The 13,855-nt window shown below is 37.0% G+C and overlaps 2 protein-coding genes across 3 annotated transcripts in view; both read right to left on the bottom strand.

Annotated features, from left to right (window-relative positions):
- Window positions 1-13,855, bottom strand: part of LOC114320914 (rRNA-processing protein fcf2) — a 37,053-nt gene that overhangs the window by 22,078 nt on the left and 1,120 nt on the right. Inside the window, exon 2 of one of the 2 annotated variants that reach the window (XM_082877274.1) lies at window positions 6,691-6,813. The exons of the other annotated variant lie outside the window; for it this stretch is intronic. The gene's annotated coding sequence lies outside the window, so the exon portion shown is untranslated. The remainder of the gene's footprint in view (window positions 1-6,690; window positions 6,814-13,855) is intronic. 2 annotated transcript variants of the gene reach the window in all.
- On the bottom strand, window positions 971-1,477 carry LOC145794925 (uncharacterized). Its single transcript, XM_082877257.1, has one exon. It carries the CDS (start codon window positions 1,475-1,477, stop codon window positions 971-973), a length of 507 nt encoding a protein of 168 aa, XP_082733383.1.

Genomic DNA, 13,855 nt, shown 5'->3' with positions numbered 1-13,855 from the left:
ATTTTGTAACCTAACCAAACCAAACCGAATCATGAAAACGCGGTTCGGTTCAGTTTGGAATCACAATTTTTGTAAAACTTGTCATCATTCACAATATGATCGCAACATACATTAAATAATATGCTATCATTTTAAAAACAAAAATTGTTTAAATGATTCTTTAAAACTAGTTCTACAATTATATAAAGGCACACTTGCAAGAGTAGAGGGTTAACAACTTATAAATATATATGGGATACTAAAAAGGTATTCAAGTGCCTACAATAAATAACAATATATATATATATATATATTTAAGCGGTTCGGTTTTGTTTTGTTAGAATTTACCATAAACCTACCACCACTACTACCTCACCTACTCCACTAAACCTAACCCACTACACCACTACCACCTCCACTTCACCTACTCTCCACCTACTCCCAAACACACTCCTATATAATAGGAATCCTTGTAATTGTAATATTAACACAATATCAATCAATTCATCAATCAATAATACATCTATTGTAACATGGTATAGAATTTACCATAAACCTACCACCACTACTACCTCACCTATTCCACTAAACCTAACCCACTACACCACTACCACCTCCACTTCACCTACTCTCCACCTACTCCCAAACACACTCCTATATAATAGGAATCCTTGTAATTGTAATATTAACACAATATCAATCAATTCATCAATCAATAATACATCTATTGTAACATGGTATCAGAGCAAGGTTAAGAACTTAGTATTTTTTTTCGCTTCACCGGCGGGCGGCAACCTCGCCTTGGTCGCCCGCCGGACCTCAACCTAATCCGCTTATTGTTTTTTACACATACCTTCACTTTCCTGCATCTTCCAGCTCATCAACAAAAATCACCACCGCCTACCACGGCTTCGCCGCCTCTCTCGCTCCACACCACTCGAACCCCTGCGTTTCTCGGTCTCGACACCCAGATGGGTTTATGGGATGGTCCTCACACGGCGACCGAGGAGCCAATGTGGCTTTGGATGTACTTCAAATGCCTCAGGTCACATGTTCGAAGATTTAGGTCAACCTTTGTGGACCCCCAAGGAGTAGACACAGATGATCCCTTTGATTGTGATTCACAAGAGAGGGACCTGCTCGTAGTCTTGTGGGACGACCATGATAATTTATGCATGCGATGCCTTGATCTGTAGGACTTTTGAGTATCATCGGATGCTAACTCGCCCAAATCTGAGCCATTCCACTGCACATTCTCAAATTCAAGGTCATCATCATCCTCATTACCAATAGGAGCTTCAATCACACTAAGGGCCTTCCTTTGTAGCTTTACCTCTATGCCATTTGTAAGAACCACGCCTCGGAGACCAACGAGCACCGACTTGGTCCGGTTGTTACCAGTCACAACGACCTTGGTGTGACGTGGTATGACGTGGCAGAACAGAGAGCTCTTCTTCGCTGCTATCTCCACAACTCTGCAACTGCGAAAATCCGCCATTGACGGAACTCTCCACAGCTCTCACTCTCTTTCCAGCAGGGTATCAGTTTTCATGAGCTTCCGCTGAAACCACGACTGTCTTTCTTCATCTTTCCCATCTCCATTTCTCGAGTGGTTTGTTCGATACTTGAGCCAGACGGATTCAAACCATATTCACTAGTTGATCCACTGTACTCTCCTTCGGGTTAGATCACACAGGGGGGGACATGGCACACACTGTCACTCTCTCTCTCTAATAATCAAACCCACACATTCTTTTTTTTTTTTTAATCAACCGACCAAACCCTCTTTACACTGTCACTCTCTCTCTCTCATAATCAAACCCACACATTCTTTTTTTAATCAACCGACCAAACCCTCTTTATCTTTTATCTATATATATCTATCTGTATAATTCTTTATGCATGTGCTCCTACCCCAGCTGGCAGACACCACTCCATACACTCCACTTTCTTTCTTTTATCTTATTTATTTATTTATTTATTTATTTTTTTCATTAAAAAAAAAAAATCAAAATCATTTTATTCATGTTGATGGCACAAAAACAAAACACCAAAAACAGCAGAAGAAGAAGAACTGCTACCACACTCATTTTATTCATGTTGGGGCTCACCCCGATCACCATTTTACAACCACACAAAAAAAAAAAAAAAAAAACAAACAAACAAACAAAACAAACACAACACCCACAGTGGGATTTTTCTTCTCTACTCTGCTGCAGGTCTCTTCTTCTTGCCTCCGTCCTGGACAGCCCTTGCCGGTGCTGCCTCCGTGTTTTCCACGCCGCCGAGCACGTTCACTCCCCCATACTCCTCCACTGCAGCATATGGCGGCCCTCCAAATCGGAACATCACGGTGGCCTTCCGCTTCAGCTCCTTATTTTCTGCTTTCAGCACACTTATCTCTGCTCGTGCATCCTTATACATGCGTTGGAGCAGAGCCAGTTGGGCGTTTAAATGCTGCACCTCATTTGTCCTACTCTGCAGCCGGTTCGACAAGTTTGTGACCGCCGTCATGGTTTCCACACATGACTTCAGAGTATACTGATTGGCCTCAATATCAGTTTGCACCGCCATTTTTTGCTCCACCGACCGCATCGGAAAGTTCAACGGAGCAAAACCAGAGGTGTTTGGTTGAGGTTCACTGGCCACCGCACCAGTTATTTCTCTTGTGGGCTCGTTCAGTTCTGGAAAGAGCGTGAGCAGACCACGGGAAGAGGAGGCCATGTTCTGGGTAGCTGGACGAGAAGAAGAGGCCATGTTGCTGAGTTTTTCAGAGAAGGGTTGGATCTAGAGTATTTTCAGAGTGTTTCAGACTGACAATGTTCAGAGGTTTCACTAGTTATGCTTCCAAGCACAGCCTCTGTCTTATAGCCGAGGCAGCCACGCGCATCGCGCGCCTCTTACCACCAGCCGACAAACGGGCACGCAAGCCAAGGCGCCCACGTGCCTCGCCATCATGTCCGGCACACCTTTTGATGAATTGGGCACGCCTTTTGATGGCACGCCTTTTGACAAAATTGGGCACACCTTTTGAGGGTGCCACTTTTCCAAGGGTCCGACAAGACTCTGTAAACTGTCCCGACATTGATTCCGGTTAGTTTCTACAAGGGTCCGACAAGACTCTGTAAACTGTCCCGACATTGATTCCGGTTAGTTTCTACAAGGGTCCAGCAAGACTCCGTAAACTGTCTTCTACATCGGTCTGACACGACCATACAGTGTCTGCTACAACGGTCCGACATGACCCCATAAACTGTCTGCTACAACGGTCCGACATGACCCCATAAACTGTCTACTACAACGGTCTGACACGACCATTCAGTGTCTCCTATCCTTTTTTATTTTTATGTATTTTTCTTGTTTTGTTCCTCTCTTCAAACTCAAGTTGGTTAGTTTCTATCCTCCTTGAGTTTGCGGGGGGCTGTTAGAATTTACCATAAACCTACCACCACTACTACCTCACCTACTCCACTAAACCTAACCCACTACACCACTACCACCTCCACTTCACCTACTCTCCACCTACTCCCAAACACACTCCTATATAATAGGAATCCTTGTAATTGTAATATTAACACAATATCAATCAATTCATCAATCAATAATACATCTATTGTAACATGTTTCATTCCAAAACCATAACTATAAAACCACAAACTGAATCATAAAATACGGTTCGCCTAACGGACCGAACCATGCATTGAGAAAACCAAACCAAACCAAACCATTGGATTTGGTCTGGATCGTATAGTTTTGCGATTTTTTCGATTTTTTAACTCAGCCCTAGATAGCGTGCATACTTTGAGTTCAAGCATGATGGCTAGGGTTTATTGGATAGGGCTTTCGGAGATATCAAGGTTTGGCGAGCAATATGTGCTTGGGCTTTTTATGGGCTCTTGATGGGCCTCGTTTAACTTCCAACTTCTGTCCAATTTGCCTAATAAAATGAAGGGTAAATTACACTAACCTCCCTTGAGGTTTAAAGAAAATACAATTAGCTTTACAGTTTTGCCATAATTACACTAACTTCCCTTTTAGTATGGTTAAAGCGATTGAAACTAATGTCAATGATGCGTAGACTTCGAAATAAACAAAGACAAATATACATTTTAGTAGGAAAGATATGATAACATCATTTTTTCATTCATACGACTAATGATTTATTGCTGGAAAAAGGCCAAAGTGTTATGTAAATTAAAACCTTGAGGGAGGCAATTGTAATTATATCAAAAGTGTGGGGCTAATTGTATTTTCCTCAAACCTCAAGGAGGTAAGTATAATTACCCTAAAATAAAATACTAATGCCCTATTTGGTAACATTTATATTTATAATTTTTTGGGAATTACAACCAAACGAAAAAAAAAAACACTCAGGTTTTACCTTGTTAACAAATCAAACCCTAAAATTTTAATTATTTCAATTTAAACCCTCAACTTTTAAAATTGTATCAATCATGACCATCCGTTTGTAGCTGTTAGTTATAACTAATAGAGAACGGGCAATTTACACAATTTAATCACTGTTTTCCCTTCATTACTATTGACAATCACCACTTATCCTTACCGTAATCCATCACCACCCTTCTTCTTCCCCAACTCACTGCCACCGCTTTATCAATTTTCCCTATCCATTGTTACTCCTTTCCTTCCCTAGTCTATAACCACCACTGCCGTCCAACATCACCAACAAAAAGTGGTTATATTGTCTAAATTGTTCCTATTTTGTTAGTTATAAATGACAAATGGTTAGAATCTATGAAGCATGGGTGCAGGGATAGATACTGGCACGCGTACGTTATGGGTACACCAATATGGCAAAATCTTAAAAAAGTGGGATATGGATACAACTAGGATACATCAATAAATCTTTAATTTTTTTAAAGTTTTTTATAATGCTTTATGAAAATCTTTCAATTCAAGCACTTGCAAATCTTTCACTTCAAGTATATAACACACAGAATAACCTATGTTGCACGGACATGGACACGTGACACGACACAGATACGCCGGCACGTTAATTTTCAAAAAATGTCGGACACGACATGCTAAGGACACGTTAAAAATATATTTATTTATTTATATAATATTTGTCACATATATAAATATCTTATTTAAAGTTATAAAAAAAACAATTTAACACTAATTAAAAATTTAAACATTCAGCTGCAAACACCCAAAAATGAACATTTAGCAAAAATATAACACTACAAGAATTTTCACTTTTAGCGACTAAATTTTAATCTCCAAAAGTTAATTTTTAGTCGCCGAAGGGTTTCAACGACTAAATTATTTGGTCACAAAAGTAGTCGTGGAAGAATTGTCGGTAAAGGTAATTAGCGACTAAAATTATTTTAGTCGCCAAATGTATTCAATTTCCGACTAACTTTTTAGTCACCAAAAAGTTGGACATAAAATTAAATTAGTACATTTTTGGCGACCAAACTTTTAGTTGCCTAGAGTCCCATATTTTTAGCTACTAAAATTTTAGTCGGCAAAGAATTCTTCTTTTGGCTACTAAATATTTGGTCGCCTAAAGTCCCACATTATTAGCTACTAAAGTTTTTGTCGGCAAATAGTTCTTATTTTGACTACTAAATATTTGGTTGCCTAAAGTCCCACATTTTTTGCTACTAAATTTTTAGTCGGCAAAAGTGTTTTTATTCTTTAGCTTTTGTTTTTAGCTACGAAATCTTTTAGAAGCGAAATGTTTGATTTTCTTTTGGCTACAAACCTTTTAGTAGCCAATTTTTTTTTTTTTTGCTACAAAACTCTTAGTCGCCAAATGTCTGTTTTTGGCAAAATTTATGAGAATAATGATACAAGACATGAGCAAATAATTGACTAAACAGATGAGAATAGATATCAATTATATTTAAACTGATGAGAATACATACACAGATAATCTCCATCTCATAACACAAAATTTAAACTGATGAGAATAAAAAGAGAATACATAAAACAGAGAATACACAAATAATCTGATTGAGATTATATTTAAACTGATGAGAATACACACAGATTATCTGTGTATGTATCAGTTTAGATTATCCAATCTCAGAATACATATCAATTATATTTAAACTGAATCTTCGCCACTACATCTAAACTGATTACCCAATCACAGATTACCTATTCAGTTTAATCCATTTAAATGTAAACTCATTCATGTCTTGCTAGGCTTAGTGTAAACCCAATCTGTAAACTGAAGATTCAGTTTACAGTTTAACTGTAAACCCCATCTTCAGTTTAAATGTAAACTCAATCTCAAAATACATACACAGATAATCTCAATCTCAGATAATCTGTGTATGCAAATTTCATACACAGATTTACATAAATAATGATGAGTAAAATACATGAGAGAGAAAATTTCAATGAAAATAATCAGAATGCATGAGATTAGATAGACAATCACTGGATTAGGGCTTTGAAACTAATGAGAGAAAGGAAAAATAGGGGGAAAGGTATCAAACCCTAAAATCAAACCCATTTACAACATGAAACCCATAAAACTCTAGTAATGAAACCACTTCAAACAAACCCATTTCAAAAATTAAGAAAAAATTAACCGGAATGGGTAGAATAAAAGCCCTAGAGCAAAGTTCACAGTTGGGGAAATAGAAGGGGTAGAGAGAGAGAGAGAGAGAGAGAGCGAGATAGAGTGAGATCGAGATAGAAAGCGACAGAGCAAGAGAGCGAAAGGGAGCGAACCTGTTAGCGGCGGTGGCTGTGGTGATTTGCGGCGTACGGGAAACGACGGTGCTGAGGTTGTGAGGTCGTGAGGTGTGCTGGTGATTTGCGCGGCGAAACGACAAAGCAAGAGATGTTCTGTGGCTGTGTGTATACAAAGAGAGGCAAAATGTGTGCGATAGGCGCGAAAATAAATCTAAACATTTAGAGCTTTAGCGACTAATGTTTTTGTTGGTCACCAGAACTGAATCATTGGCAACCAAACTAGTGTGGTGGCTAAAAGGTTTTGAATATCATCTGATGACAATTGGTGACTAAAGATTATTTTGTCGGCAAAAGGTATAAGACACCGACTAAAAAACAATTTAGTAGCCTAAAATATATACTAACGGCAACTAAACGTTTTTTAGTAGCCTATGATGGAATATTTAGCGACAAAAATATTGTTTGGTCGCCAATAAGCTATATTTCTCGATTATAAAATTTAACAGCTATATCATTTGGCAACCAAAAATTGTTTTCGTTGGCAATTGTTCAACAATTAGCGACTAAATAATAATTTAGTAGCCAATTGTGTCATTATTAGCGACTAAATTTATGGCCGATAAGCAATATACACCGACTAAAAAACTTTAGTAGCTAAATCTTATTATTTTTGCCGACTAATAAAATATTTGGTAGCTAATTCCACCACTTTTGGCGACTAAAAATTGTTTGGTCGCCAAAAGTGTCATTTTCTATAGTGTAAATACGTTATTTTAACCATTTGACTAGTAGGTGGAAGCCAGTTGTTTGACCATTTGACTTCCAGGTGAACCTTTATTAGCTTAGAAGGTGGAAAGCTGTACACCCTTTTCTTTTCTAGGAATACGAAAAAAAAAAAAAAGAGGGAAACCAAAAATTTATTGCAGTAGCAGGAAGCTTTCTCTCGCTCATCGCAGATGGAAAGCTTGTTCATCTTCCCTCTCTCATCTAGCTTGTTCGTCTTCCATTTCTTATCTCTCTTGTTGCTACAACTTTGAATAGTTCTCGATGGGTCTCAAACATGTCGCCTGAACAAATCTTCGATTTTAGGGTATTTTGTCTCTCTCTCTCTCTATGGGGCTAGGGTCTTGAACGTGTCCAAGACGTGTTTGAGATGAAAAGACAAAAAAAAAAAAAAAAGGGACACTCCAGGCTGAGTGTCGGACACGTGTCCACTGCGTGTCCGACGGTGTCAGTGTCCGACACTGATACATGGCTTGCCAGACATGTCAGTGCTTCCTAGAGAATAACTATATAGATATGTGTCTGTGTGAAAATCAACTAATCAAATAACAAATACAAAAACATCAAGATTATGAAAGTAATAATGAAATAAATACACCAACTTATGAACCCTAATATCTAATTGTTTCTTTCTTTTTAGTCTTCTTATAAAAGTATTAGTTTTATTTTATTTTATGTAATTTTGATTGTATATAACACGAAGCAAAAGAGGGCAAATTCGTGAGTAAAGGGCAATGATTACTTACAAATTACGTGAAGGTTTTCAAAGATGACTATACTCTTCGAATAATGCAATTTTTTCCCCAGCATACCTATCCCATACGATACCCCTGTATACCCACGATGTACCCAATGCATTTAACATTATAGTGGAAAAAAAGAATTTGGGGGGAGAAAACCTACTCTCCCAAATATAACTACCCAGTTTTTTTTGGGTGGTGTTGTGTGGCAGAGATTGAATTGGTACAAGTGTAGAGTCTATATGGAAATGAATCTGAGCCCTCGATTGATGATTCGGGGTAAAATTTCTTGATTTGTAGTATTGCTATTTGGAGGCCTATTTTTCCTCAGAGATTGTGGGCCCAAGGTAGAGTCCTCTCTTACTTCTCTTTAGGGAAGGGCTTGGACGGGGTACCAAGGACAGAGAAGAATAAGGGTAGAAACTCACAATTTCGTAGACTTTAATGAAACTGTTTAGTGCAATTTATATAAATTGCTTAGAGCTTATTTTATTTTGAGAGTATATGTCAAACTGTTTAATACAACTTTTATTTACAATTTAATAAACAAACACAACTTCAATAAACTGATTATCTGAAATTTAAAAAATGGTGTTTTTAACTTCTATTTTTTTATTGTCAACTTTTAGCTTTATTACAAGTTGCACCAATGAGGCCAAACGAAATTACTAAACTACAACAAACAATCGAAATCTTGTTAGACATGTTTTATGTGTGTTAATATATTCTCTATGATAAAAAGTGAAAAAACGAGATCTAATTTTGTGTTTATTAGTTTAGTAAGTATGTGGAGTGTTACAATAAAGATATTAAAGCATGTATTAAGAATAAAAGTAAAAAAAAAATCATACGTCATTACCCTCCTCCCTTTTTTCCCCCCCTTATCCCCAATCTCTCTTCTACTAAAGGCATACTCATCCCCCATATGGGATTTGGTGTTAGGAACCACCATTTTTCCATCACAAATTGACGGAGCAATTGACAAATAATGGCGGTTTTTACTTGGCGGTTCGGGCGGATTAGTGGATTAGAAAAAGCATAATTCAAATTATAAAATCTGAAGAAGAAAAAAACCGAATTTATAAATTAGCTAAAACAGTTGAAATTAAAATAGATGTCCATTCATATGACATTCAACATTGACAAACTAAAAAATTAGAAATCCAACAATCCAAACAAATTATACAATCCATTCATCTGACATTCAACGTTGACAAAGTATAAAATTAGAAATCCGACAATTCAAAAAAATTTATAATAACAATCCAAAGCACTCATCACTTGTATTTCCCTCGTCCATTATCTATTACAAAATACAAATTTACAATGAACCCTAAAAAGAAACAGTGTCAAATGGAAGACACATGACACAATGTTACACATAACTATTCATAGATTTGGAAGTACATAAATCAAAATACTGACAACAAAAATGAAATAAAATATATAATCGACAACTTGAAGAATATAAATTTGTTCCAAACAATCTATTAAATTTGCCATGTTCATTCTTTTGTTTTTTTTTTAGGTAAATAATTCATTGAACAAAGAAAACCAGCAAAACAATCAGCCAAAAAAACAAAAAAAAAAATCCCCTCAACCTAAGCTAAACTAAAGCTCAAGAAAAAATAAAAAGTTGGGAAGCAGGGTTGAAAAAAATGATTGAATCAAATTAAAATACAGAGTAAAAATCTGTGAACAACCATAAAAAGGTTGAAAAAAAAAGTTTAAAAAAATAATATGAAGGTAACATTGATATGATTCATGAAGATGAAACAAAAATATGGAGAGAGAGAGAGAGAGTAAATAAGCAATATATTGCCCAAAAGATTTAACAGAAGAGAGAGCGAGAGAGAACTAGGGCGACGGCAGTCGGCGGCGAGAGGAGAGGTGAGGTGACAGCAAGGTCTGCTTCTTTCTTCCCTATGAATCTGATAAGTAGGGGAGTGCGCGATGTGGGTCGGTATGGTTTAGGGGTAAAATAGAAGCCGCATGGCGGGTGGCGGATTGACAAAATTGACATAAGAAATTGCCGTTTTGTTTATCAAAAACCGGCGGTTTAGTTGGCAAATAATGGTGGTTTTGACTTGGCAGTTTGGGTGGTTTGGCAGTTTATAATAAGCAAGTATAAATGAAAACTCAAATACTCAATATTTCAGCCAAAACATTTTTTGCCCACATAGTTAAGATTTCTCAAACATTTTTTATACCCAAACAATAGCTAACAAATTAGACATTTTTTTCTTATTGAGCAATAGTAGCTAACTGTGACGACCCCAAAATGTTAATCGTAATTATAAGTGATGAATTATGTATTGAATTTTAATTCTGACATGTGCCAAGTGATTAATTGTGAATTATCTAATTTGATTCGTTGTAAATATCTGTTTAAATTGAGAAACTATCCGTTGTGAACTCGGCTTTGAAACTGAAATTGACGACATAAAGGGGTTCAAAAATCAAAATTGAGTATAAGGATATGTTAATTGGAATTTTTAGAGTTATCCGGAAGGTTTAATTCAAAAATTGATGTCGTTTGATTCGCTAATTTTAATAGGTTGGAATTAAAAAATTGAATAGGAATTAGAGCTTAATACACATTAGTATAATTTAATTTAGTGTCATTAAGATTATAAATGATAAAGATTAATTTAAATTAAGGGAATTTGATTTAATTATGTGATTGGTGTAATTTAATTCAATATGATGAATTAGCCTAAATCTAATCTAACTAAAGTATACTAGTAGATTAGTGGCTAAATATAACCCTATTCATCAATATAGTAAAGAAAAGAGGAGCCAAGAGAGAGAGTGAGTGCATTATGCTGGAGATATACACTTGAGAGAGGAGATAAAGCTCCAGAGAGCTCAAGAACTTTCTAAAAAAAAAGGAGGGAGGGGGGTGGGTTGGGGGGGGGGGGGGGGGAAGAAGAAGATCAAGGGAGATCAAGTTAAAATTGCACCAATTCAAGCATTAAACGTAGGAATTCTCCTCTAATTTTATGAAATTGAAGTGTTATACTCATGAGATTGTAGAACCTAAGTTGAAATAAGGAGAAATCATGTATAATTGGGGAGTTTATGATGTTAAGAATTCATATGAACATAAAAGAGAAGGAATTGTAAGAATTAGTGCAAGAACATGACATCCATGGTTAGATTTGAAGAATTTAGCTCAAGGTTTTGACATGCATGACTTGATTTCATGAAACTCTTATTCATACATTTGATTTCTTGCATAGTTCTTCACATTGGAGGAGGAAACTCCATGAATTTTTAAATTTAGAGCTCAAAATAGGCATGTTTTGTAATGTTCCAAATTAATTAAAATTTTGATCTTTCAATTGAACACTTGAGCTTTGTTTTAAAGTTTTAATTGTGTTTCATGTTGGAAATTCATGTCCATGCTTTTATGTTTCCTTGCATGGCTTAAAGAAATTCAAAAGAATGTTCCATGGAAGATGAATTTGGAACTCAAACTTGCATGTTTTATGATTTTACACTTAAATTCTAGATTTTGATATTTTAATTGTAATTTAATGTGTATGAGCCTAATTTAAGTTTGATTGTGTAATTAGTGAACTTAATAAGGGTTGGCATATGATTAGATTATTTATATTTAAGTGTCGGTGGCGCATCGGTTAGAAAAGCTTCAGAGGGACTTCTTGTGGGGGACTAGTGGTGATGATTTTAAATATCATTTGGTTGATTGGGGTCAGGTTTGTCAACCCAAGCAAGTTGGAGGACAGGGGGTTCAACAGTTGGTGACTTTTAACGAGCTTTGTTAGGGAAGTGGCTCTGGCGTTTTGCTTTGGAGCCTTACAGATTGTGGCGTCAAGTGGTGGCGTCTAAATATGGACTAGGCAGAGGGGGTTGGGTTTCTGGGTTTGTGACCTGCACTTATGGGTGTGGGTTATGGAAAGGGATTTGGTTGGGAAGGGTAGAGTTTTGGAAGTGGATAGGGTAAGGTGGGGGAGGGGAGTAGGGTGCAGTTTTGGAAAGACTTGTGGTGTGGGGAGTTGGTGTTGGAGACCTGTTTCCCTTTGATTTTTAATATTGCATTAGATCAAAATGCATTGGTGGCTTCCTATTTGGATGGTGGGGGTGTGGTAGTTTGGGATATTAAGTTATGGCGACAGGTTCATGATTGGGAAGTCGCTCAGTTGGTGGAGTTGTGGGATTTTTTATATGGTTTTGGACCAGTAGGGGTGGATTCCGATGTATTGGTATGGACTAGGTTGGGGGCAAAGGGGCGGTTCACAGTAGCATCATTTTATCAGGGGTTGATGGGAGATGCTGGTTGGGTCTTCCCTTGGAAAAGTGTTTGGGTTCCGGGGGTTCCGACTAAGGTCGCCTTTTTCATGTGGACGGTAGTTTTAGGTTGGAACCTTACTTTGGATAATTTGATGCGGCGGGGGCACATCCTTGTGAATCGGTGTTGTATGTGTTGCGAGGATGCGGAGTCAGTGAATCATTTGTTTCTTCATTGTTCGGTGGCTTCGTGTTTGTGGGGCTTCGTTTGTTCACTTTTTGGACTTGCTTGGGTCCAGCCACAAGGGGTGTTTGAGTTCCTTTGGGCTTGGCGAGGCGTTCGTCTTGGCCGGCGGCAGAGCCGTGCTTGGTTATTGGCTCCGTTCTGCTTGATGTGGTTGCTTTGGTTGGAAAGGAATCGACGTACCTTCTTAGCGGTTTCTCATAGTGTTTCTTGGTTACAAAGTCTTCTTTCTCTAGTTTTGTATAATTGGTTGGAGGGTAGGGTAGATCCGGATTTATTTGTGTGTTTAGATTTTCTAGATGAGGTGATTGGTTAGTCCTTGTTTTATTGGTTCCCTTTCTGGGTGGTTTTCTTGTATTGGTTGCATCGTCTTGATGCTTTCTTAATAATATTTGCTTATTTATCAAAAAAAAAAAAAATTATTTATATTTAATTAGTTTGGTTAATACATGGTTAAACATGTTTTAATTAGAGGTTAAAGGAAATTAATAATCTAATTAATTCTTAATTCTAGTCATCCATATTTAAAAGCTTAAGTGAACTAAACATGTTTAAGATGATTGTGTATCGTGTTATGCATATTTGTGATTGTAGGTCACGAGTCAAGGACTGCTTGACCAACCGTTCTGGAAGCCCACTGTGAGTAACATTTCTGTAAAGATATGTTTGTATGGTATATGTATAAACTGTTATCTGATAAACAGATATGTTTGTATGGTATATGTTTAAACTGTTATCTGATAAGCTATGGTTTCTGAAATGTTATTTTGATACATGAACGAATGTCCTATTTTGATCTATTATGGCATCCACATATAGTACAAAGTCATGGGGGACGGCATGTAAATGCGGGTCCATGACATATATGTGATATGAGATCTCGTTAGCCAGCTCATTGTGGTGATATGTGTTTAATCAGTATCCGGAACCAATTACTCTAGTCGGAGGGCGATATGTAATGTGTTCTGTGAGATGTACCATTATGTTATGTTCTGATATGAGACTGATATGAATGATTGTGTCATGATTTGTTTTACGAATATGATATATTTGGAATTCGTTCACTAATCCCTTTACTTTAATGTTATTCACCGGGCTTTAACTCCCTATTTATATATACATATATGTATAGGTGAGTGTTCTGGAGGTCAAGTCTAGAAGAGGTCTTTAGCCGAACTACCCT

Source organism: Camellia sinensis, chromosome 7 (assembly GCF_055761805.1).
Source record: "Camellia sinensis isolate YWXY chromosome 7, ASM5576180v1, whole genome shotgun sequence".
NCBI classification, from domain to species: Eukaryota; Viridiplantae; Streptophyta; class Magnoliopsida; order Ericales; family Theaceae; genus Camellia; species Camellia sinensis.
This window is presented reverse-complemented; position numbering and strand designations above follow the sequence as displayed.